Source organism: Mauremys reevesii, linkage group 1 (genome assembly GCF_016161935.1).
Source record: "Mauremys reevesii isolate NIE-2019 linkage group 1, ASM1616193v1, whole genome shotgun sequence".
Classification (NCBI taxonomy): Eukaryota; Metazoa; Chordata; order Testudines; family Geoemydidae; genus Mauremys; species Mauremys reevesii.
In genome coordinates this window covers 104797490-104824043 of record NC_052623.1, presented here as the reverse complement: position 1 = coordinate 104824043, position 26554 = coordinate 104797490, and the positions used below count along the sequence as shown (strand labels likewise).

General features: G+C 42.3%; 2 protein-coding genes across 4 annotated transcripts in view; one reads left to right on the top strand and one right to left on the bottom strand.

Moving 5' to 3' along the window:
* The window catches only part of FGF14 (fibroblast growth factor 14), a 684378-nt gene that overhangs the window by 622149 nt on the left and 35675 nt on the right, over positions 1-26554 (top strand). Inside the window, exons 4-6 of one of the 3 annotated variants that reach the window (XM_039528332.1) lie at positions 13160-13358; positions 17673-17795; positions 20754-20806. In XM_039528332.1, coding sequence (XP_039384266.1) covers positions 13160-13358; positions 17673-17795; positions 20754-20806 — 375 coding nt within the window. Of the gene's footprint in view, positions 1-13159; positions 13359-17672; positions 24468-26554 lie in introns of those variants that run through there. The other 2 variants (XM_039528326.1, XM_039528342.1) reach the window with 2 other exon arrangements.
* The window catches only part of ITGBL1 (integrin subunit beta like 1), a 216250-nt gene continuing 215036 nt past the window's right edge, over positions 25341-26554 (bottom strand). The window contains exon 12 of the mRNA XM_039528318.1: positions 25341-25523. Coding sequence (XP_039384252.1) covers positions 25432-25523 — 92 coding nt within the window. The 3' untranslated portion in view covers positions 25341-25431. The remainder of the gene's footprint in view (positions 25524-26554) is intronic.

Genomic DNA, 26554 nt, shown 5'->3' with positions numbered 1-26554 from the left:
GTCCAAAGAATGCCCTGGAGATGCCAATGGACAGTGTGTCACAGGAAGTGGGGGAGATGTGTCCAATATCCATAAGAGCTCTTCACTATCAGCAGCCAAAGATTAGGCAGAGAGACCCAGGGAATGCCTGGATTTCTTCTGAAATGTGAAATGCTAGAAAGTAGCTGGCATTCCCTTACCTCAGAGTCAGTGAGCTCAGTCACCTACTTGTCCTGGAAATAAAGAAAAATCAATTAATTAGTTACAATAACTATTTGCCATCAGCCGCTTGTCTGATTAGGTACACTGGGTCAAACTAAAATGAGTCACAAGGGATCCTACACTAATATAATGTACACCTTTTCCCAGCCAACCAAATAAGTACATTACACCAATCTTTGGGCTTGCCATAGAGATTCTTTGCCAGCATAGCTATGACAGTATAGGTATGATAGCAAATCTCTAGTAGAGATGCAGCTTATGTCAACAAAAGGAGTTATTTTGCCAGCACATCCCTGAATGACGTAAGCTATATTGGCAGAAGGATTCTTTTGCCAGTGACTGGTCTACACTGGGGGTTGGGTGTCGATGTAGGAATACCGTAGCTGAAGTTGAAGTATCTTATTCCGACTTACCTCCCGTCCTCACAGCGCGGGATCAACGTCTGCGGCTCCCCTGTCGACTCCACTACCACTGCTTGCTCCGGTGGAGTTCTGGAGTCGACAGGGAGCGCGTTTGGGGATCGATATATCGCGTCTAGATGAGACGCGATATATCGGTCCCGATAAATCGATCACTACCTGCCGATACGGCGGGTAGTCTGGACGTACCCTTAGACACATCTTGATTCATATCTACTGAGTGTGTGTTAACTCTTAAGCTAGCGTAATTTAGGCACTGATGAGCCAGAAGGAGGGATGTAGCAAGAAAAGTAACTAACAAAGGTAAGAATATGTAAATTAAAGTAGGCCACTCCTTAAATGAACTTGCATATTCTTACACCTTCTTCTAGCTCCTCATCTTGTAAATGATATGAACGTAGACTCTTACATAAATTTACATTTCACTTAGTGGGTATAAGTAGGGCTATGAGTGTCTAATTTACACCACCTTGCAAAATGCCTCTGAAGTTGGCCTACTGTTTATGCTTAAGGCTTGCTAGATTAGCAAAGCTCCTTACTGTAGCCTGCAAATAAATATTATTTGTTAATCATGTTTATTGTGGTTGTGCTTGCAGGCTAACCAGGAGTGGGGGCCCCGCTGCACCAGACACTGGAGAAACACAGAGAAATAATGATTTCTGCCCCCAAAAAGTTTACAGTCTAAACCAGGGGTGGGCAAACTTTTCTGAAACTGTATGGAGGGCCAGGTAGGTAAGCCTGTGCCTCCCCAAACAGCCTGGCCTCCACCCCCTATCTGTCCCCTCCCACTTCCCACCCCCTGACTACCCCCCTCAGAACCTCTGACCCATCCAACCCCTCCTTCTCCTTGTCCCCTGACCGCCCCCTCCCAGGACCTCCCACTCCTAACTGCCCCCCCCAGGACTCCACCCCTATCCAACCCCGCTCCCTGTCCCCGGAATACCCCAACCTCTATCCACAATCCTGCCCCCTGACAGGCCCACCAGGACTCCCACACCTATCCAACCACCCTCTGTTCCCTGACAGGCCCCCCTGGGACTTCCTGCCCCTTACCCAACCCTCCCGCTCCTCGCCCTCTTCCCAAGCCGCTCAGAGCACGAGGGCTGGAAGCCATGCTGCCCGGACGGAGCCAGCCACGCCACTGCGCTGCCCGGCAGGAGCTCGCAGCCCTGTCACCCAGAACACTGGAGGCACAGCGAGCTCAGGCTGTGGGGGAGTGGGGACAACAGGGGAGGGGCTGGGGGCTGGCCTCCCGGCTGGGAGCTCAAGGGCCGGGCAGAACGGTCCCATGGGCTGTAGTTTGCCCACCTCTGGTCTAAACAGACAAGACAGACACAGGATGGAGAAAGGGATAGAACACAAGCAGAATGAGCAATGTAATGGCAGCAAATAGCATGGTAGGCTGTCTATGCTACAGCAGCTACAGCGACACAGCTGCACAGATGCAGCTGTGCTGCTGCAGCATCTCTGGTTAAGATGCTCTAAGCCGACGGAAGTGAGCTCTCCAGTCAGCTTAATAACTCCCACCTCTGCAAGAGGCAGTAGCTATGTCAGCAGGAGAAGCTGCCTGCTGATAATAGTTCTGTCCACACCGGCACGCAGGTCAGTGTAATTTATGTCGCTCGGCGGTGTGGATTATTCACACCCCCTGAGCGACGTAAGTTATCCCAAAGTAATTTGTAGTATAGACATAGTCTTAGTTCCATATTTTTTAAGGGTGTGTTTGTGCGGGGGGAGGGATTGTATTGCTTAGAAGGGAATTGGCTAAGCATGAAGGAAGGTGACATGGGGAAAGATGTAGAATGAAGCTGAGATGGAGTAATTTGGGAAAGGGGGAGGGCTGGAGCCAGGCCCACTGACAGAAATTCCAGGCCCCAGGGCCAAGGCTGTTCCTGGAGGGGTGGGGCCCAGGGCAGAAGTGACAAATCTGTCACTTCCGGGACCTCCCGCTCTGGCCAATCGCGCTGGCCCTCGGGGCCCCCCAAAGCACGGGGCCCGGAGTGGTCTCATGCGCCTAGGAGCCCTGCGGCCCGCCCAGGCAATTTAAAAGGGCCCGGGGCTCCCCACCACCACTTCTGTGGCCGCGGCAGCGGCCGGGGCCCCCTGGACTGTTTTAAATTGCCCGGACCCCTGGGCAATTGCCCCCTTTGCACCCCAGTTGGCGGGTCTGGCTGGAGCAAACAGCCCGGGGCAGAGAAAGTCCAATCAGAACTGTAGAGCATGCCATGAATGTGCAAAAGTCCCTGCTTTGCCTGCTGCTTCTCCTCCTACAGGTTGGAGGGGAGGCAGGACATGGGCCAGCCCCATGTGCGAGGGGTGGAAAAGGGGGGCAGGGATTTGGCCAGACCCACACACAGGGGAGGGTGGAGGGATTGGGTGAGCGGCTCGGACCAGCACCATATAGTGTCCCATTTTCCCTTTGGGAAATACGGTCACCCTAGGAGTGTGCTGGTGGTGAGGGTTGCTCCAGCTGGGCCATATTTTTCAACACCTCCTGTCCCCCGGTGCCATAGTCCCTGCTCTATATGCATACTTTGGCTCCACGTGCATACTTTCACGTAATCCACTACACTATGCCATGTCGCCCAGCAGTGGCTAATAGTAATTTAAAGGTAATTCCGTTGCAAAATTGAGGTGCAATTTTCCTCAGCCCACAGAAATTATAATGTGACACAGATGAGTAGGCTCTGAAATCCCATTAATGGTGCAGAGTAAGAACGGCTGAGAAATGGCTCCCTTTAATGTTTTGTAATTCCTATAGTCATTGGGAGCTGCTGGAAGTGGTGTGGGCCAAGAGACTTACTGGCCGCTGCTTCCAGCAGCTCCCATTGGCCTGGAGCAGCGAACCAGTGGGAGCCTTGACCGGCCGGGCCTGCGAACACGGCAGGTAAACAAACCAGCCCGGCCCACCAGGGGCTTTCCCTACACAAGCGGCGTCTCAAGTTTGGGAAACACTGGTGTAACAGATTCTGCTGTTGCTTGGAAGAGCTAACTCCACACCTGAGTTTAATTTAAATTTGTACAACTTGGCTTAACTGTAGTTAGAACTGTTAAACAGCTGGGTAATGGTAAGTCTACAGAAAAACAAAACCTGCGGGAGCGAGTCTCAGAGCCTGCGTCAACGGACTTGGGCTTGCCAGGCTTCCGCTATGGAGCAAAAACTAGTAGGGTAGACAATCCCACTCGGGCTGGAGCCCAGGCTCTGACATCCAGCGAGGAGGGTGATCTCGGCGCCTGGGCTCCAGCCCAGGCCTGAATGTCTACACTGATATTTTTAGCCCTGTTGTGTGAGCCGTCTCACCTTAAAGTCTATGAGTCTGACACCAGGACTCTGAGACTCCCTGCTGCATGTTTTTTTGTTTTGGATTTGCAGGGTAGATGTACCCTGAATAAGATTTCCTTCTCCTCCTCTTAGTGACTTTTTCCTGAAGATATTTTCTTTCTTTCCTTTTGGCCTGTGAACTTAGTGCTGCTGACCTATTTTTCCTTGACACTGACCTTTGCAAACATAGAACATGGTGTTATCTACAAGCTGATGAAGCGTGGTTGCCTGAGTAGAAGTGATCGAGTGAGACAGACCAGTTTGCTTACAGTTTTCTGTGAAAAATCTCTTCCCTATAGCACAAGGAAACATTGCCTATAATGCACACAAGCCCTGTTATTGTTGTCTTATGGTATGTCTGCACTGCAATGTAAGCCCAGGGTTACTGGGACTTGAGTCAGATGACCCATGTTAGGAATCCTAGGCTTGAACATCTACGCTGCATTCTAACCCTATGTTAAGAATTTTCTGAACTGTGCTCAAACCTAGGACTCTGGCATCCACACTGCAGTGCGGAGATCTGAGTCAAAGTAACCACATCGCAGAGTCCCACTCTAGCCCTAGGACAGTGGTGCCCTGTGGGAAACTTTACTGCTCACCCTGTATGTTACCAGGAAGCAGCTCACTTTGCAAAAGGCTTGGTTGGTTCACTCACCACTGCAAACACAAGGAGGCTCTCTGGCAGTGTGCTTGTAGATCGGTGATCAGACCAGAATGGGTAATTGGGAAGACTATAAGGGCAGGAAACAGGAAGCAAGGGACAGCAAAGGAGAGACTCAGAAGGAGGCTCAGAGGGTAAGCCTGGGCTGGGAAGTGATGGCTGCAGGGAAGCCTACCCTTGCTGTAAGCCAGCATTGCAGGGTATTACTATGTAAAAGAGGAATAAATACACACTTTGGTGTGAGAGAGAGAGAGAAACAGCCCGGTGTGTGTTTGTGACTGTGAATCTATCTGAACTAGTCGGGCAGTGAGGTTTGTTCGGGGAGATTTTGGCAAACCAGTAAAGTGCCTAAACCACTATTGTGTGTTACTAACAGTAGTCAAGTTAGCAGGCCATACTGAACCATTCTTGCTTACTGCTAAAAGTAGCTAAGTCAACAGGTTGTAAATTGGTCATGCAGCGGCCTCAGTGTAACTACACAGGAGGGGAGGGGGTTTTGGGTGCCACAGACAGGGCAGCTTGACCCCACGCCCTTCCTGCTAAGAGGGTTAAAATTGCTGATGAATATATTTTAGAAAAACAAGAAGTTTGTTTATATGTGCCCCCGGGAATTTTTTTCAGGGCCCAAAGGCATGGACACTCTGAAAAAAAAAATCTCTGGTTAATTGGCAATCATAAGGTGTCTGATCTTTTAACCCTGCTTGCTTAGCAAGTTTTCTTTAAGGGATATGTCATTGTATTACTAATGTATAAATAAGGGGGAAAAGTTTGAGGTATTTGGACTTATCAGGAGGGGCTCTTCAGGGGCATTCCCTCTGGATGCATCTTCGGATCCCCACCAGCAGACAGAAGCCTGGCCAGCTGAAGCCTGTCACAGTGCCACTCAGAAGCCACACTCAGCTTCGGTAATTATCGAGGGTTGAGGGTGTTTTACTAACCTGTTGTGGACGTGTGTAAGTGCTTGAGACTAAGTAAAGTTTAGCTTTAAGTGAAAGCACTCTCGTGTTGTCCTGTTTGTGCCATCGGTCGGACGGCCGTGTCTCCCTTGATTTATTTCCTGATACCACCTCACACAGAGTAAGAGTTACTGAGAGCTTTGGGTTAAAAGAACCCTGGGTAACAAGGTTCACTGGGTGGCAACAGAGGTACCTTGTGACATGTTTACATTGCAGTGTAGACATACCCATAGGCTATGTGTCAGTCTCACTCAGACCAGAAATCCTTAGTCAGATCATATAAATGAGTCAAGAGATGTTCTGGTTGGTGTTTACACTGCAACTTTAAAATGATTTCTCTCTGCAACAGCTAAAGTCCTGGAAAAAACTAGGTGATGACCTTTTTTTTTTGTGGTCTCAGAAGGAGACAGGATACCTCAGGTGAATGACGAAGATTCTGACTGCATTTTTTTTTTTTTAGTTAGACATGCGTGCAAGCCAAAAACCTGTGACAGTTCAGATTGACATCCAAACTTTGCAAATCTGATCCATCTCTAATATTTTTAAACTTTATTTTTCTTCCATTCCTCAAGACAGTCGCCACTTTTCCCGCAATTCTTATGAAATTTTGTTGCTGTAGATACGGCATATGAATGCCAGGCAGGCAGAATTGTGAGTTCTACCCTCAAACATTACTTGTCTTTTCAAAGCTGCTTCCCCAAGCCTTTCATGTTCTCTCACATCATAGAATCATAGCCATGCATAATAGTGGATACTGTCTTAGGAACTGAAGGTATCATTTATCTAATCAGGGCTAATTTATTTGGAAGTCAAACTGGATAGCCTATGAATATATCAGAGTCCTACACCAGAGTCTTATAGAGTTTTACAATGAGGGTCATGTGTAATGGTAATTGCTTACATGACACACAATCACTCATTGATGATTTTGAGTGCTTGGTGCTGATCAGAAAAATGGAAGAACAAAATAAACATTGCCCTGTGTATGTATCACTTGTGATGTGATGATACAGTCTATATATGGACGGTGTGAAATTTTTTGTGTGTATGTATGAAGTTTTCCCCACTTGTTCCACTTTTTTCAAATAGGTTCGCAGTTGGCATCCTTGTTTGGTCTTGCAAACAGTAAGTTTGTGGAAGTGGTGAATACATGCGTTGCCTTTCCCATAAAACACCATTCAATCTAATCTAGCTATCATATTTTAATATGATCATCAGCATGACTGCTGGCTGTTGCACACAAAGTAGCCCTTTTTTATTATGAAACAGGATAGTTTTTGTAAGCTAAGTGGCTATATATTCTGTTTCAATCTGGAGACAGGGTGAAGGCAAATTCAGGTCGCAATCAATACCATCTTTAATACAGGGGAATCTTTCCAATAATCTTTGCCAGTTTCTGTCATATGTAGGTTGTGTCTTTGTTATACATGACCTTATTTCAGGAACAGATAAATGTACATGAACAAAAGAATCACATTCACATCACTTGCAAGATGTCTTGCATCTGAAGAAGTGGGTATTCACCCACGAAAGCTCATGCTGCAGAACGTCTGTTAGTCTATAAGGTGCCACAGGATTCTTTGTTGCATTCACATCACTGATAGTTATAATCCTAGCCTAATAAGAGAATTGATTTACAATACATTTATTTTGTCTAAATTTAGTTGATAGTTATATTTCCTTAGACTACAAATTTCTGATATGAAATTCAAGAGCTAATAACTGTAGTATGTAACCTATCACTGAAATCAGCCTCTGTGCCGGATGACTGGAAGGTAGCTAATGTAATGCTGATTTTTAAAATGGGCTCCAGATGACATCCTGGCCATTACAGGTTGGCAAACCTAACTTCAGTGCCTGACAAATTGGTAGAAACTGTGTGTCTGATCATTCTGTTCTTTGTTGGGGGGAAGTCATGATTTGTTGGGGGAGAGTCAATCATGGCTTTTTTAAAGGAAAAATCATGCCTCACCAATCTAGTAGAATTCTTTGAGGAAATTAACAAGGATGTAGCTATCTAAGGGTCAGCCAGTTAATATAGTGTACTTGGATTTTCAAAAAGCCTTTGACGAAGTCTTTCATTAAAGTCTCTTAAGAAAAGTGAGTAGCTATGAGATAAGAGGGAAGGTCCTCTCATGGATCAGTAACTAATAGAAAGATAAGAAACAAAGGGTAGTAAGTGTTCAGTTGTCATAACAGAGATGGAATTAACAGTGGGATCCCCAAAGAGTCTGTAATGGGACCTGTGCTGTTCAACATATTCATTAATGAGCTGGAAAATGGGGTGAACAATGAAGTGGAAAAAATTGCAGATAATACAAAATTATTCAAGGTAGTTAAGTCCAAAGCAGACTCCAAGGAGTTATGGGGGGATCTCACAGAACTGAGTGACTAGGCAACAAAATGATAGATGAAATTCAATGCTGATAAGTGCAAAGTAATGCACATTGGAAAGAATAATCCCAACTATACATATACAATAATGGGTTCCAAATTAGCTGATCCCTCACAAGAAAGAGATCTTGGAGTCACTGTGGATAGTTCTCTGAAAATATCCACTCAATGCGTAGCAGCAGTCAAAAAGGCTAACAATATGTTAGGAACTATTAGGAAAGGGATAGAAAATAACACAGAAAATTTCATAATGCCCCTATGTAAATCCGTGGTGTGCCCACACCTTGAATACTGTGTGCACTTCTGTTCTCCCCATGTCAAAAAGGATATAGTGGCACTGGAAAAGGTTCAGAGAAGGGCACCAAAGATTACCTAGGATATGGAATGGCTTCTATATGAGGAGAGACTAAAAAGATTAGGACTGTTCATCTTAGAAAAGAGATGACTAAGTGGGGGCTATCACAGAGGTCTATAAAATCATGAATGGTGTGGAAAAAGTGAATACCAATATAAAAAAAAAAACCAACGGTCACCCAATGAAATTAATAGGCAGCTGGTTTAATACAAACAAGAGGATGTACTTTTTGCACACAACACAGAACTAACCAGTGCAGGGGCGGCTCTAGAGCCCAGCGGGGCAAGCACCCGCCTGGGGCGGCCCTTTCCCAGGGGGGCGGCAGGCTGGGCCGGCGGACCTGCCGCAGTCATGCCTGCGGGAGGTCTACCGGAGCCCGGGGATGACCGGACCTGCCGCAGGCATGACTGCGGCAGCTCAACCGGAGCCGCCGGACCAGCGAACCGCCCGCAGCTGCGGGAGGTCCAGCTGAGCCGCGCGACCAGCGGACCCTCTGCAGTCATGCCCGCAGGAGGTCCGCGGCTCGGGGGCGCCTCCCGGGCATGATTGCTTGGGGCGGCCAAATTTGTAGAGCCGCCCCTGAACCAGTGGAACTCATTGCCTTGACCAATGTACAACTGGGTCAAAAAAGAACTGGATAAATTCATGGAGGACAGGTCCGTCAATGGCTATTAGCCAGGATGATCAGAGATGCAACCCCAAGCTTGGGGCACCCCTACACCTCTGACTACCAGAAGCCGGATGGATCAGTCCATAATTGCCCTGTTATGTACACTTCCCCTGAAGCTCTGGTATGCGCCACTGTTGGAGACTGGGCAACATAGACTATGGTCTAACCCAGTATGGCAGCTCTTATGTACTTTAAATAGTGATATTTATGTCATCAGGTCTTTTTAAAAGAATAAAAATTAACAGAAGACAGTGGTTTAAATGTATATCCTGACACCCCTTCTAGACCTGGCACTTCCTGTCTTAGTTTCCTGGGCTTTTGTCCCAAGGGAGGGGAAGATTGTCCAGTGGTTAAGGCACTGATCTAGGACATAAGAGGCCTGGTTTCAATTCCCTGCTCTGCCATGGACTTCCTGTGTGTGACTTTGGGCAGGTCATTTAGCCAGTCTGTGCTTCAGTTGCCCATCTGTACAATGGGGATAGTAATGCTTCCCTACCTCACAGGGCTGTTGTGAGGATAAATGCGTTAATGATTGTGAAGCTTTTTGAAATCTACTGATGAAAAACATTATATAAGAAATAAGTTTTATTATTATTTGTCCAAATAGACACCAGTGCTTGTTATCTTAAGCAATTTCAATATCCATGTGGCAGATTACTTATGTAGTTTAACTCAGAATCTCCTGACCAATAGAACAACCATTGGATTATCTGTAATTTTCTCTGACTAATAAAATCCAGTAGGGAAGTACTGGGTCCATTGCTGATGACTGATCAATTCCCTATTGGAGTCCAGGGTGCCAGCTTCTCTGAAAGGAGTGGTAGTTAGGCTCTTGCTTGAAGACGTAAGCTCTGAATGTTGGCAGTTTCACCAGTTATTGCTTTGTCTCTAACCTTCTCTTTTTGGGTGAAGTCTTTAAGTCATTGAGAAGCAGCAAGGCAATTCTGAACCTATGGGAATCTTCCTATTGCTTCAATATCTTACAGTCCAGCTGACAGCTTTGGGCACAGAATGGAAGTTCTGCCTATCTAACTTGTTCATGATTCCTTGTTCGGAAGTTGTGTCTTCATGCTGTTAGGCATCAGCTCAGGAAAGTACTTAAGTGCTTTCCTGATTAGGGATGGACTACTGAATTAGGCCTATGACCCTTCCAGCAGTTGAGGTGTCAGTGAACCTCACTGAGATAGATGAGAATCCTATTGAATGATTTGTCCCTTTTCTTTTACAGATGTACCGCAATACTTCATTGTACCAAGCATTCTCTTCTGTGGAGTCCTATGTATTCTCTCACCTCTGGTTTAATGTTCAGGATACCACCAGGGGAGATAGTGAGACAATTTGAGCAATGATGCCCTTAGCATGTAGCTTTAGATTTCTCTTTCATTTGAGCCCAGATGGTTTTTACTTTCCCCCTGAATAACCAAGCTCTGAACTTGGATGAGAGCAAAAAAAAAACTTGGATTGAAGCTTTGTCCAGACTGGATGTTGGTGATGCTGGTGAGGGTGGCGTTTTTCAGGAGGTTCACCAATTCTTTATAATAAAGACTATTGCAACTTCCTCATCTCTGGCCTTACTAAATCCTATCCTGGTCCACTTATATCTGCTCAAATGCTAGTGGAAAGATCTTTTCCTGGCTCACCACTTTGACCATGTCACCCCCACCCCCCTTTGTGTCTCTCCACTGACTCCACTTTATTCACTGCATCAGATACAAGCTACTTGTCTTCATTGTTAAGGGCCTTCTCAGTCTATTTGCCATTATACTTATAATCTCTTATACGGTATCAAGATGTCAAACCCATCTTCACTCCACAAAAGATGCCTGGCTTGATTGCCCATTGTAAAAAAATGTCAATAAAGACATTAACATTTTCTCCTGTGCCAGACCTTATGCCTGGGAGGGGCTGCAAAATTGCCTCATTGCCCTCCTTCATATCCCTCCAAAAACTCGTCTCTACCATGATGCCTACAAAAAACTCAGCAGTGGTTGGGCAGGTGATTTTTCTCTGACTGCTACTTTTCATGCTGACCAGCATCTTCTCATTGTTTCTTTGTGCTCCTCCCCCGCCCCCGCAATTTCTTTAAACTGTCTGTTGGCTATAGCCTTACATGTAGAGTACAAGCAAGCTCTTCAGGGCAGAGCCTGTATCTTTGTTATGCGTGAGCATACAGTGCCTAGCACCATGGGGCCAGGGCATCTATGTGCCGCTATAATACAAATTAATAACAATTTGTACTTTGCACTTGCATTCCTCTGAAGATCTCAAAGAGCTTTAACAAGGCACTGATTTGCCTAAGGCCACATAGCAAGTCACGTCAGTGTCGAGAATAGAATGCAGGTCTCCTGAATCCAAGCAGTTTGCAGTTTCTATTTAGTTTCAGAATAGCAGCCGTGTTAGTCTGTATCCGCAAAAAGAACAGGAGTACTTGTGGCACCTTAGAGACTAACAAATTTATTGAATCTATTTCCCCATGTTAAGTATCCTCACACCTTCTTGTCAAGCTGTCTGTAATGGGCCATCTTGATTATCACTACAAAAGTTTTTTCTCTTAATTAATTAGCCTCTTAGAGTTGGTAGGGCAATTCCCACCTTTTCATGTTCTCTGTATGTGTATATATATTTCCTTACTATATGTTCCATTCTATGCATCCGATGAAGTGGGCTGTAGCCCACGAAAGCTTATGCTCTAATAAATTTGTTAGTCTCTAAGGTGCCACAAGTATTCCTGTTCTTTCTATTTAGTTACAAAGTTGTCAATCACCGTAATACCTGAAAGCCTAGTTAGGAATGTGTGACACTCCCTAGGGGTGCCCAGTGTTGTGAGGCACCTCAATACTACTGGTCCTTAGCATGCCTGAAACCACCAGCCTCTGGCAGCACAAGTACTGCCTTCCAGCCCCCCACAGGCCTCTCTCTGTCTGTACAGGTATCAACAGGCACACACCAACCCCCGAATACTCAGGGAATTCCCTGCAGTGTCCAGCCCCTTATCCACTGACCACTCACAGAATTACCAGGCTGCTATTCACAAAGGAAGGGTATACACCAGTGTGCAAAATTCAACTCGAGACCAGCACTTTGCTTAACACTACACTAACATACTGAGATATATTGATAGTGAGAACAAGACTACATTTATTATCAAAGAATAGCTATTCAAGTAATAATGAGTAATAATATTGGAAACAAGTGGTTACATATAGAACAAAATCATAACATGCTTTCTAAAGCCTAAGCTTAAAAGATTAACCTCATGCCTAAAAACAAAACAACAACAAAAAAGGAAAGAAAAAAAAAAGACCCCTCACTCAAAGGTCTCTTCAGCATTTTTCAGCCAAGCCTGGTTCAGATCCCTTTTTCATGAAGCAAAAGCATTGTCCTTTTTCTTCCTAGGTGAAGGAGAGCAACAGGTGGCAAAGATACATGTACTGGTTTGTAATACAGAAAACAAATGGTAGTGTTTTCTGGTGGTTTAGGTTTATAGGGACGCAGGATATTGGGGAGGGAGGCAGTGTGTGGGGTCGTGTTATTTATTTAAACAAAGGAAACAGCATGCATATTCAAGAAAGTGATTGGCAGGGTTATGTAGGCACTTCAGCCCAGATCCTCAAAGGTATTTTGGCTCCTAACTTCCATTGGGCCTTCCTGACTATCTTCCTTTGTTGTTCCAGCAGCCTAGAAAAATTACTACGTTGATACAAATAGTATGTTGAATGTGTTTAATAGTGTTTAAAAGTCATTTCCTCTTGCATTTCAACCTGTCTTTTGTTTTGCCTTTGCTTCTCCTTGTCTGTGACTTGGAATCGCTGGAAGAAGCAGGGAGGGCATCACAAACAGCTACCTTGTAAATTCTTGGAATGGCTTGATTGAAGCCTGGACTCCTGCGTTTATCGTTTCTACATGCTGGTACAAATGTACCACTCTGTAAATGGCTGGGAAAGAAATGTTAGTGATAGAAGGATGTTAGTCGCATGCCTAACAGATAAGACTTTTCATAGCCTGTAAACCATTATTTATTGACTATGGACACCACAACTATTAGAATTAAAGGGCTCAGTTGCACAACCACCTCCCATACTAACCCCAGTGTGTTATTGGAGGGAAAAATAAGGAAAAACTCTCACCACCAGCCATGGCTCTTTTGGGATATGCTCTAATTTTTACCCTTTCTCCCACAGGAACTTTTTACACCGGAGTGCAAGTTTAAGGAGTCCGTTTATGAAAATTATTATGTAATCTACTCATCTATGCTCTACAGACAACAAGAGTCGGGTAGGGCCTGGTTCCTGGGGCTTAATAAGGAAGGGCAGGTCATGAAAGGAAACAGAGTGAAGAAAACAAAACCAGCAGCTCATTTTCTACCCAAGCCATTGGAAGGTGAGCTTTGGGCCATCACAGCCAGATATGCTGAAATTTTAAAACATCTCTTCCTTTAAGATGGTGATACCACAAAAGAAGGGGGAATGGGTCCTATCGTATCACTTCAGAATGCACTTGGCACACACCCACTGGCCATTCCATATGGCAATTGCTAGGATTCATGAGTGTTTTGTGCTTCACCAGAGCAGGGCTGGCTCTAGGCACCAGCGCTCCAAGCATGTGCTTGGGTTGGCACTTTCCAAGGGACAGCACTCCGGCCTCCTTTTTTTTTTTTTTTTTTTTGCTTGGGACTGGAAAAAGCCGGGAGCCAGCCTTGGCCAGAGCCCTGCCACTGGAGAGCCAGAGCATCATCCCCTGGAGCTGAGCCTGGGCTGCGGTGGCGAGAGGGGCTCCCAGAGTGTGTGAGGAGCCGGGGAGGGAGGGAAGCGGGGCCCGGGATGCAGGGAGGGAGGCAGGGTCCTGCTGCTGCCACCGCTGCTGCTCTGAGTCTCCCCAGGGTGGCACAGCGTTTCCCCGCCCAAGTGGGCTGTGCAGGGCGCTGCCGGGCTGGGCAGGGGGCCAGATCCTGGCTCGTGTGCTGATGGGGCGAGTGGCTGGGCAGCACAAGCTGCCAGGGAGCTGCCCCCTCCTGCCCCCGGACCCAGCCCGCCACTCACCTCCCCTGCCTCAGCCTCACGCTGCTTGCAGCTCCCCTGCCTCAGCCCCACAGTGCCAGGGGTGGGGAGAGGCAGAGGCTGGCTCTGAGCGTGGCAGCCGGGGATACTGCCCTGCTGGGGGACCCCCGCGGCTCGGGTACCTTGGGGTCAGTGTCCATCCTCTCGGCTCTGCCTGCACGGGGCTGGGGAAGCAGCTGTCAGCGCCTGCCCCTCTCAGCCCTTGCACCCCCCCATCCCGCTCGCAGCCTCTTCACTTGTACCTCCCCCCATCGCTCCTTCGCCGCACTCCTTCCCCTTGTACTGTCCCTTCATCTGCACCTCTCCCCTCGTGCCCTCCCCCAGCCCTCTCCTCCCGCACCTCCCCCTTCCCCTGCACCTCTTCTCCCGCAACCCTCCTGATACCCCCTCTCCTCCTCCACCCTCCTCCGCGAGTACATCACACCCCGCTGCTCTGCCAGTGTAGAGCCCCCAAGCACCCCCACACCTGCTCCTCTGCCTGAACCCTCTTTACTAGATTCCCCATCCCTTTCAAGGTGTGAGGGTTAGTCCCTATGCCTTCCATGTGCATTTGGAGCACTAAAGATGGGGTTGCGGGAGACGGGGGGGGGGGAGATTTATACTAAAGTGAAATAGGAGGAATGGTTTGATCCCCACTGCAAGTGTAAACGGGGATTGCTGTGGTGAATGAGGAGATCATGTTAGGGGGCGGGGGAGCCCAGGGCTGGGGCAGCAGGGGATACGGGTGGGGGAGGGCACCTGTGGGGGCGGGGAGCCCAAGGCTGGGGTGAGGGGCAGCCAAAAATTGTTTTGCTTGGGGCGGAAAAAACCTAGAGCCAGCCCTGCACCACAGTGTGTCCGAGAAAGGGCATATGTAAAATGCTCTTTCATGGGATTGAGAGGTTATTTTATTAGAAGAAAACCTTTCTTTAAAAAGTATTGTGCTGCTTTTTAAAATATTCTTCTGAAAGAAGCAAAAAGTTGGTGTCATTATTGCAGTGAGAAAATATTTCTTTCATGAACCAGCATGAGTGGCTCTGAACAATAATGTATACTTAAGGAAATTGGAGTTATGAATGGCATAGAGGAAATGTCAGCATTCCAATTTAAGAGCATCTTAACACAAAACTCAAAGGTCTTATTATAGACTAAATCAAACTGCGCTATTGAGTCAGCTGATGTATTGTGCACCTTTATGTATGTCAGCTATTCTGCTAGGTTAGGAAAGGGGAACAACAAATAATATCTTTAGTCATGCTAACCTTGTATATTAAAATGATGTTGCATAATCTGGCAAAATGTGTTAATTTTTTGGCTTGAATATAGAATTGTCTATTTGTCCTATTCATTCTACAAGACTTTTTCACCTGGGCTTTTTTTGTCGTTTTGTCCTATTTGCACTCCAGATCTCATTCACTTTGATCCAGATTGCTGCTCATCGCCTCAGTAATGCTGAAAAGTGTCTCATTAGTTAACATCTTAAAAGAAGCCCCACACTTTTCTGAGTAATGATTTTGTCAGCAGTGTCATGTTTTTTAACATTACAATTATCTGAGAATTACAAGGTGTGGAAGGTTTTGAGGAATTTCAAATCTAAATCATGTGTTAAATGGGTTAGGACTCTCTTTATGTAATGAAAATCTAACAGGCCTAGGTGACTGGCTTTAATATCACATCTTAGTTTACGCTGATTTGTTGTTTTTTTTCCCTATACTTCACAGTTCAAGTGGTCTTTAAAACTTTCCCAGTGTTTCAACAAGACTTGCACTATATGTGTTAGCCCCTATATATGAACTTAAAGTTATGTATTTTTAGACTTTTATTGGGAAAAATGCCAGAATATTTTTAAAAAGCAATCACAGCACATACAGCTTAGGGAAGATGTGTTTTTTCCCCACTAGCGTAATTAATATTTGTATGGTCAGACTCTTTAGCAAAAGAGTTTAGGTAAGGCTTAGAAACAACTTATTTTATGTTGTCCAAAAGAGTCATCAAAGACAACAGCTATACTATGTAATTCTTTTACTTTATATTGTTATCAACTGGTGCTTAACTTCATATTTTTGTGGGTCACATTGGTATTTCATCCTGTTCCTAATTAATCAGCAAACAGAAGTGTCCTAAAAACAATTATGGGTGTGCACTCTAAAGACATAGATCATCCCCATCTCTAGAGAAGAAATTTAATTTCAAACTTTCAAAAGCCATAAAAAGATTTAGATTATGTCATTGCAAATGTTAGAACAAGTTAAGTACTTGATTAGTTAATGATGTTATGGGCCTTTCATATCTATTATGAAACATCTGTACATTGAAGATCAAGGTCAGTGCTTTGATGCTATTGCCTCCTATTTTAATTAGTCCAGGGAAGAAGGGATTGTTCTCTCACATGGTTTCTTCAAGATCTTTTGTGTGATTAAGTCTTTTGACTGCTTGACATCTCTTTTTTAACATTGCTGTGATATAAATAAATGCTACCCCGAAGTTATGTGTAAGTAAAATATTACCTGATTCAGTGATGTGGAAAATGAAATTGAATTATCTAACAGTGTTCATCATGAAGGCAGCTCAGTGCAGGTACTTTGTAACTGAACGCGTTTATTTTCCTCAAGCGATTTAAAATTGTTAGGACCCTAGTGAATCCCAGTGTGCTATTCTTAATTCTTCCATAAATTCAGTTAATAATTTAGTTTTAGAGTTTTATGCATTTCAAAATTCCAGCAAAGATCAGTGACTATGGAATGTTTCTTGGCCACGTATTACAAGACATCTTAGGAAAAAAGAAAGAAACGAATACTAGCTGAACAGTGGCTGTTTTGTGTGCTGTCTGGAGCCATCCTAAACACCTCACCAGTAGAGATGAATAAACCCCAAGTTTTGTCTAATCTCATCATGTTTTAATTTTATATGAACACTCTATAAAATGTATTTTTGTGAATACATCAGTGAGCCATTTATGGGGGGAAATAAATGCCACCTATTAACCAGGCTGTGAGAGGAATTTGAAAAATTAAATAATGATTGATTAGATGATTTTCCTTTATGAAAGTTAAAGTTCTTGATTCTAATATCGTCATTCTAGTTTTTGACGCTTAAAATAAGATCCTTGTGGCATTTGATAAAGAAATAACTTAATGATGTACACCAGTAAATATCAAGAATCCTTAAAATGTAAGCAGAAAACTCAGTTTTGACTATTGAACTATTTTGTAATAAGACTGTGCAAAGCCTGAGGGGTTTTGCTGCACAGCTCATTCTTCCATATTGTACAAATTGAGATAGAACAATTGCTTTTCATTTCTGAAGCTTCTATAAACAAGTCACATTATCCATTTAAAAACAAAGGGACAATTTCCTATTGTGCATGTAAGTCAGAGGTGATGGAGAAAGAGAGATACTTGGACTGCGTGCAAAAAAATATTAGTGGCTTAAAATAGACAGACAGTCCCTTTCAAAGTAGCTAATCTCCTTCACACAAAGAGGAAGAGAGAGACTATTAAAACTCTTGTTCTCATAAGGGTGATATAAAAATATGCTCAAAAAATTATTTGGGGTAAGTTCTATGGCCTGTATTATACAATAGGTCACAGAGGGCCCTTCTGGCCTTGGAATCTATGAAAATGAATCCTACTGATGTTTTTTTCCCTTCTTCCTTTAGTTGCCATGTATCGCGAACCATCCTTGCATGATGTTGGAGAAACAGTGCCAAAGGCTGGGGTAACTCCAAGCAAAAGCACAAGTGCATCTGCAATAATGAATGGAGGCAAACCAGTTAACAAGAGTAAGACGACATAGCCAGATCCTCACAGGTGTTGTGACTTATTGAGCCCTGAGTACAGTTGAGCAATTTATCCTTGCCGGACTCTGCTACTTCGGTGTCTGTGGATCAGCTTGAGGCAAGTGAATACTTGCTCTTTGCTGTTTCTGAACTAAATTGTTGCAAGTGGATAAATCTCAATATGTAGCTCCTCCCACAACAAGAAGACACCTGGATAACCAGCTAAACTCAGACCATGGAATGCCCTACCTGATATGGAATGCCTTTTTAATATCTTTTCTGTGACTGTGACACTTCATGTGAATGACATACTTCACAAGTACACTTGATACCTTGCCTGCTGACAGTTACCCATAATCCCTTTTTGAGTCCAGATTCAGCGAAATCCATGTGTTTAAGTTCTATTTTGTAGCACACAGATAATATCAAGTAATTTCTAGTTAGATGCTGTAAACCTGTGCTATTATGGATTTCTCTTCTCCCCTTTTTTTTACAAGGCTGCTTGCTCCACTGTCTGTGACCTTTTGCAGGGATTGTGTTTCTCTACAATTTAAATGTTGCAGGTGGCTTAGTTCTGAAAGCAATCAGGGAATCAGGAAGCCTTCAAAAACCTACTATTATGAATTAAATCTATGAAGACTAGGGTCATTGTCTCTGACTTAGAATATGGATAAATGTGAATACACTTTAGTAACAGATACCATGCTCCTGAGGCTGGCATTACTGTGGTGGGAAAAGTGTCAAACACGACCAGTAGGAAGTTTTTTGAGACTAGTGTTTGACATCCCCCTATAGTTTCTTTTTGTGTGTGTGTTTTATACATATCACAGGCTTACTGGTAATGGTAACATTTGCCTTGCCCAGCGAGCCAGACCCACTCATTTTTGGGAAAGTGGGTCCAAAGAACTATGTAGGCCTTGTAGGCCTGAATTAAGGCTCATTTTTCACCTCCTAATCCTCATTCTTTGAAAAACAGTAATTAAGACTAACAAGAATTGTGCTACCTAAATCCAGTTCAGATCTAACCTTTTCCTGTTTTTAATTAACTGAATTGAATGCCATCATTATTTTGGTTGTTCTCCACCCAGCAAAGCACGGGCAAGGATGATGTGTTAAGGGTAGTTATAAATTATACTTTAATATTTTTGGTATTCATTTTTTTTTAAAACTGGGTCTATTAGAAAACATTTAATTTTTTTTTAACTCAGCATGCAGAGTCCAGGCCTATGTATTTCACCCCATAACCCAGTACATACCTCTAACCCACCTTTTTAGGCTATTCCCACCAAACTGCTAGATAAACGGTGCCTTGCCTTGCTTTCTGTATGCTATACATTCTACTACATGAAACTAGAGGAAAGCAAACCCATTATGAGATTGAGTCCTTGGATCATGTTCAATTGCTTCATGAGAAATACTGGTGATGCTTCACTGGTGTCAGTTAACTGTCATGAAACCAATTGAGAAAAAAATAAAATGGGTAATAAGCTTTAGACAATACAACAAAGATGCCATTATAGTGTTAAATACTGTAGGTAATGAGTTTCAAATATTTAGTTGCATACTTTCAAAAGACTGAAATAAGGCTATTCTGTGTGTGCTTAATAGGCATTTGCTTCTCAGAAAGGGCGACAAGGACCAAACTGTACCTGAGTTTTGGCAAACTGTGTGTGACAACCCTCTATTGGCCTCTTGCTGTTATTGTCATGTTTAAGGGGGACAAACTTCATCCTTCCCTTTTGAGCAATTGTATTTACTGAAAAAAAATAATTTTCTCATGGCACTACACAGAGCTCTGTGACTGGCCACCAGTTGTTTCAAATTCCTGGCCTGTTTAGCTGCATACCGATTAACTCTTCATGCTTATACAGTTTTCATATGGGGGTTCCGTTTTAATAAGTAACAGCATATTGTTCAAGTAGGTTGATGTAATGCTGCTGTGGGTCTTGACAGTTTAGGGTTCCTTGTTTATATACCGTGTAAAACAGACAAAGTTTGGGTCTTTTTAAAGAGCCGAGTGAAGCATATCAAGTGAAGTTTGTTTTGTAAGTATTTATGCATTTAAACAAAGACAAAGCTACTTCAATGCTGTGACAAAATGTGCATAAAGTAACTTTTGGCCCAGACCATCCCCTCACCTAGTGGCTTTAAAAGAGAAAATCTCCATGAGATACCCCTTGTGGTGAGCCTCCCATCTCATCCCACTAGGACGGGTGGGACTTGTGTGCCCCCTGCCTCCCTAACAAAAAAAGCTATGAAGCCTCCCCCTGGTGCATCAGTAGGAGGCCAGGACTACCAACGTAGAGCTCTGCCCTGTCTCTCTGGTAGTGTCCTGGCATTGGAGCCTCACTGACCTCCCCGCCCCCCTCACTTCTGCTGTAGCGCCTCTTGGGATTGGGAAGGGAGTTGTGCAGAGAAGCTGCGTTATCTTTTGTGTCTAATGTTCACAGGGCTGGTGAGGGAGCCGATGTGCATTCTTGCCCTGTCCCACTCAGTCTCCAGCCTGCCCAACTTGGACCCTGGGCTGCACAGAGGTGGCTCTGCAGGGTCTGGAGGGTGAGACAGTGCCATAGAACTGCCTGAGGTATGCACTGAGGATGTAGAGAGCACAAGCTGGTCCTTTAAATTTCAGTTCTCTGGGACTGGTGTCCCAAGGCCATATACATTACCATTTTCAACATTAAACCCTACATCTCAGGCAGCTATTTCTCTGCCAACCAGCTGACTAGTTACAATTAAGGCTGAATTTATTTTTGTAAATGACTAGTATGTACCGTAAATGTATCACCAGTTTTATTTTTGTTTACATGGTTTGTCTGTAAGGGTGTTTAATCCTGTGAATGGATGTCTTAAAACAATTTCTTCTAAAGTCTGTTTAAACGTAGAGCACAGGGGTCTTTGTTATTTGTGCTTTGGTTACGCCTTTAATTTTGTCTCTTGTCTCATCTGTTGCATGGGAAGAGGATGGCAATGATGAACTGCATGTAGTAGGCTATGCGTATCAAGAACTGTTGGTATGTATTACTAAATTTACATACATATATGCAAAGAGTTTGTTTGCATTGTACAGTTTGTGTTTATTATCATTTGTTGTATACACAGAGGCAACATATTGAATAAAATATTTATATGAAGGCATATTGAAAAACAAAACAACTTTATCTAACAAACAGAATGTGCAAAATACCATTGCACTGGCCACAATATAGTGAAACCATGTAGATAGGTTGGCAAACTCAATTCTCCCCCTTTACCATGCCAAAGAGAATTTTAGCTCCTTGATATATTACCTCTCCTGCTGTTTTCCAGGATAAGACTTCACCATTTTGTTCCCTCTAAAATTAATTTTGCTGTTAAGTGAAAACTATTTTCAACTGTCTGTTACTACTAAAGTACTGTATAGTAAACCTGATGAATTAATTTATATTTACAGATTTTGTGTTTTGTATTTCCATGTACAGCAATGTATGCGACTCTACAGTATGCCAGAATTTTTGCATGCTGTGCTTTGTATTGCTCCTTCCTTTCTTTTTATTTAATCCCAGTGAGCCTGGTTTGCACAGTGATCCAAAAAAGAAATCCCAATCTCTTCACTATCTCACTAATGCACAGGTATGTTAATAATGCAGATGAGCATTATCTTTTCATTTTCCCTCTAAAACAAAAAGTTCATTTTTATTTCAGCAACAATTTTATCAAAATATCAGTCACGCATACATACACACAAAATCCAGTTCTCGGTAGTTATTTACAAATTGAACAAAGCACTATTAAAAAGTGTTATCTAGATGCACATGAACCCTTACCAGCTTGATCGTGTTTATGAAAAACTATAGTAGCTTCTACAGAAAGATCACAAGTGCTTTCTAGCTCACTTAACACCTCTTTTGCTTCTTCAAGCAACGCTCAAATCAACATGTTTATGTATTGTCATTTTTTCATCCATATGATTTGTATAACAAAAATAACCCACAAAAGAATAAAAGGACCTTCTTTCGCAATGTATTTACCTGAAAGAATCTTGTAAAGCTCATAACTGTTTACACACAGAGGGACAAATTCTCTGCTGCTGTAATGTTATAGCAGTCAATCTAGTAGACAGAGAGTTTGGCCCATGCATTAAAGGTGTGTCTTGCTGAGCCATCTCTTCTATGGTACAAAGTAGAAATATTCAACTCCATTCAGGTTAGAAAAAGTAGGAAAATTAGACACAGTAAAGCTATTATGGTGTTGTTTAAATGCCTCTTTGGATAAATTCGTGATCTGTGCAATACATTTCAAGATTTTTTTCAGGATGTCTAATGCAAATGGTATGATTTATTTTTTTAAATGTAATAAAATCTTTGTTCTAGAGCCTAGTCATAGAAATATTCAACTTAGCTTTATTCATCCCCAGACTATAGTATGAAATATAATTTAGATGTAAAGTGAGTCGCCATTCCAGGAAGGAGGAGGGCAGTGCATCAAAAAGACCAAGCCAGAGACATGATTAAATCTCCAGCTCCATGCCTCTGAAAGAGAGCTTGACCCTTTCTCCTTCCAGTAATCCTTTCCCTTTGCTAAATCATTGATACAAGCAAGACAGTGAATAGCAAGTTGATGTCTGAAACCCGAGAAGATGTTATATAAAGTGGCCACAATCCTGCAAACTGCTGAGAGTGCTCAGAAGTAGTACTCAGCACTTTTCAGATGGTGCCCTTTTTATCACAAGAATGGAGAACTGTGTATGTGTCAGTATCAAACTCCCCACTTATCTAACCAGCTTTCTCTTTCTGTAATTACTGTTTGCCCAAGACCTGGAAGCAGTAACATAATTAATATATGTGAATTAGATGGGAAATATTTTTCACTCCCTCACACCTCTTTTTACTTTTACAATTTAGGCAGACAGTATTTTCACATACATGGAACAATAATATTTATCTTCAAGTCTTATTTTTATAGCAAGGGTATAAGCTGCATAGAAGATGTACTGAGACTCGTATCACTGGTTTCATCAGTATGGGAAAATAGATGTTCAAGCCACACACACACACACAAAGAACAAAAAATGGGAAAGAAAATAGATATCCATTACATTTGGAGCAGTCTTAGTAAATACTATATGGCTTATAGCACAGTTTTGCTTTGATAATTTATATTTTACTTAATCCCAGGCCCTAACTTTGCCAGAGAATTTTAAAACTTTTTTTTTAAAGGCTATATTAATCCAGTAGCTGAAAATTAAAAAACAAACCTGTTGTGGAAATGTTTAAAAGTTTGTCTTACTAGAAATTGGAATCACGTCTATGCTTTTAGTTTACAAACTTAAAAGGCAAACAAACAAAATCACAAAGTAAAATAAAATACATAAAATATTACATGACACGCAGATATCTGGCAATTTATGGCCTTACAGAGAATCATTTTCCAGTCTAGGAATGTGGCTGCCTGAAATATCATAGGTAAGATACGGTATTTATATCTTTGTTTGCTAGTTTGTTCAAATGATACCAAGTATCTATTCAATCTAAACAACATTGATTTTCTACTTTGTTAGCTGTACAAAGTACTGTACATAAATGCGAGACATAATGAAGCTTGATTTCCTTTTATCTTTCATTGACTCTGAAGTACCCACATCTGTAAGACATTTATTACTATAAGAGACTTCAGGTCTGTGTTAATTTATATATAAATAACACCAACAAGCTTGTGATCACCAGTCAAAGACTAGCGTTGGCAAATGTTCAAATGACACATTAGGTATTTCAATCTCTGCACAACTTTAACGGTTACAACCATAAAATATAAGATGTGATTTCAAAACTTGTTTTACTTCAAAGTTGGTTTATGCTGTATCAATATATTTTAGAACTCTGCCTGATATTTTGGTTATTTAAAGAGAGGCAGTAGCAGCTTTTGGGTATAGTTGTCTCTGTGAATGTGCAGAACTCCCATTAATAAGTTATGCACAGACATTTAGAGGTGACTGGATTATGTCTCCCTGAGAACATGAGCTTTGAAAAGCTACATATTTATGTTTAAAGCTACACATTTAAAGAAAATGAGGTCAGAGCAAGAGCAAGCTAAATGGAGGGGAAATGATTGTTCAAAACCTTTCAATAAGCGCACTTGAAGTTTTCACACTATAACTGTTACATGTTCTGTACTGTTGTATTTTCCAATTTAAATAATCAATGTCCTTTCTATAAGAAAACAAATTTCTAGTGTAATAATGGAAATACCTTTTTTCAGTTGCTACACAGGTTCCTTATTTCTTAGTCTTGTATCAAACTAAAAGCCTGAAACTTGACACCTAAATCACAACATAACAATATCAAAATTTGATATTTTTTTGTGATTTAATGAAATTTCACAATATGTAATCACTTTTGAAAAGAAAATGTACATTTTTTTTCTCTGAAGAATTTAAGGGCTGCCAAACCTACATGTTCGGGGTTGGGGGGAAGATTCAAATGTAAATAACTTAGGGAAGTCCCAATATAGTTGTGCATTTTTCATAATTCAATGTGAATTTCACACTGAGCAGCATTTCACCATTGATAAGAAATGAAAATTTTGTTCATACCACTGCACTGTTTGTATTTACTGTTTGTTTGAAATCTGCAATTAAATTATTTTGTTTCCATCATCTGAACATCTTTCATTGACAGCAGTGTGCACTATACAATGTACCTGATTTTCTAATTCAGTTGACGGTCAGACTCCCAGCTTCTATAAAAGTAGTAAGATTCAATGAATATCTGTTCCAAAACAGTGAGTCCTAATAGCATACAGAATTGGCATCCTAAAAGTTATCTAATACATTTTTATGTGCTTTTCTTTTTAAGATGACTAGGTAAGTGTACATACATAACACTATGATAAAAGTACATACAAGTTATAAGATATTTATTAAATATAGCAACTCATTTATCTGGATTTTAAAAAAAAATTCTTACCCTACAGGTTATGTATCTGAGAGTGTAGTATGAAGACTAGATAACCAGCTTAATGATATCGTAACCACAGAAATTAAGATTTTTTTTTAATTGCTCTGTTCTAGAAATGGGGTCTGGTTTTATAATTTGGGTCATTGACCTACTCTCTGGGGTTGTTTAGGTATTTGGATCTCAGTTATACAACTGCAGATCTCTGACAAAAATTAAAATAATTAATTTACAGCTTCACTTGTTATTGGAGCTGGAAAATAATCAGAATTGGAAGGGAAAAACACAGCCAAACAATAATATATTTGACAGACACCAGAAATGGCATCAGATACATTTTTTGACAAATATCCAGCCAGCTCCACTCTTTTATATGAACACCATTTCATTATGTAATGGTGTCAAGATTTGACAACAAGCTAACCTATGCAATAAAGCTTTCTTGTGTCACTTCAGCGAAGCCAGGAATTCAGCCTTAAGACTTTTAAGGCCAATCCCAGTCGCACTGAAGTCAATGTGAGTGTTGGAAATGAATTGAATAGGGGCAGGAGTAGACCTGCAGTTGGTTGTTATGGAAAACAAAAACTTACATTGGTCTATTTGAATATTTCTGGTGGTTATTCTATGTGGTTTGCTTTGCATTTAATTGTTCTAGCAGCCTAAAAAACCAAACCAAACCCCGCAGTCCTTGATGCTCCATGTTCTGATTAAGGGTATTCTGTCCCAAGCCAGATTTCACAAGCATTCCCATTCCATCCTTCCCAGCATTCACAGTTTCCACAGCTACATATACCATTGCCTAGAACAAAATAAACAGGGGATAATTACCATAATTGAAATGTACTGCATTAAACTGTGTTGTTATGGGAAGAAACAAGCCATAATAAAACATTGTTATTGTCCCTTTACATATTTTTTTGTTAAGAGAGCACTTTATATTTGATTAAACAGCCACCAAAACCCTACATTTTCAAACAATTAGTGGCATCTTTACAGCAATGCCATCAGCAGAATAATAAATATGGTAATTATGCCATCGTGGTTTGGACCCAAGCTGTTTCTATGCTGTCTTAGTGTTCCCACTATACTTCAAGATGTAAGGAGAAATTAGAACTATTTTAGCTAAAGTTAAACTGTTGCAAAGAGAATAGTATTATGAATACACCTTTGAAATTGAAAAGCACCTTTTTCAGCTGAGGAGCTCAAAGTGTTTGACAAAAAATATTCTCATGAAATCTCTGTGTGACCGGGTATTATCCCCATTTTGCAGATGGAGAAACTGAGGTACAAAGACATTAAGACCAATGTTTTCAAACCCCTCCATCACATGCGGGTAACAAACTTAAGTGGAGTGGTGGAAAATCAGGCCCCAGGCATCTCAAGTTGGGCACTCAAACACAGTGAACACTTTTGGAAATTTAGTCAGCCAAGTAATCAGTTGCAGATTTGTGAATAGAACCCAAAACTCCTGACTCCATCTTTCATGCTCTGATACCCTTCCTCCTATTCTTTGTTTCAGCAGACACATAGTTCTGCCTTCTGCCACCTCTGTATCCATCAGCTAATAGAAGAACATTGCTAAGCAAAGATTTTTCTAGATGGAAAGATGCAGAGATTGTCCTCTACAATTTTCATCATAGAAAACATAGCAAGTTAATCAAACAGATCACATGTTCCTGCTTGTCACTAGATTTTTCTCCCGTCGCTGTTAAAAGCAAGTGTTGGCAGTCTACCCATTTCCCTTTGCATCTGCCATCTAAACCCTGAGCTAGGTGCAAAAGACTTTAGTCAGCATCCAACATGTCATAAAAAAGACTGTCAGGCATCTCA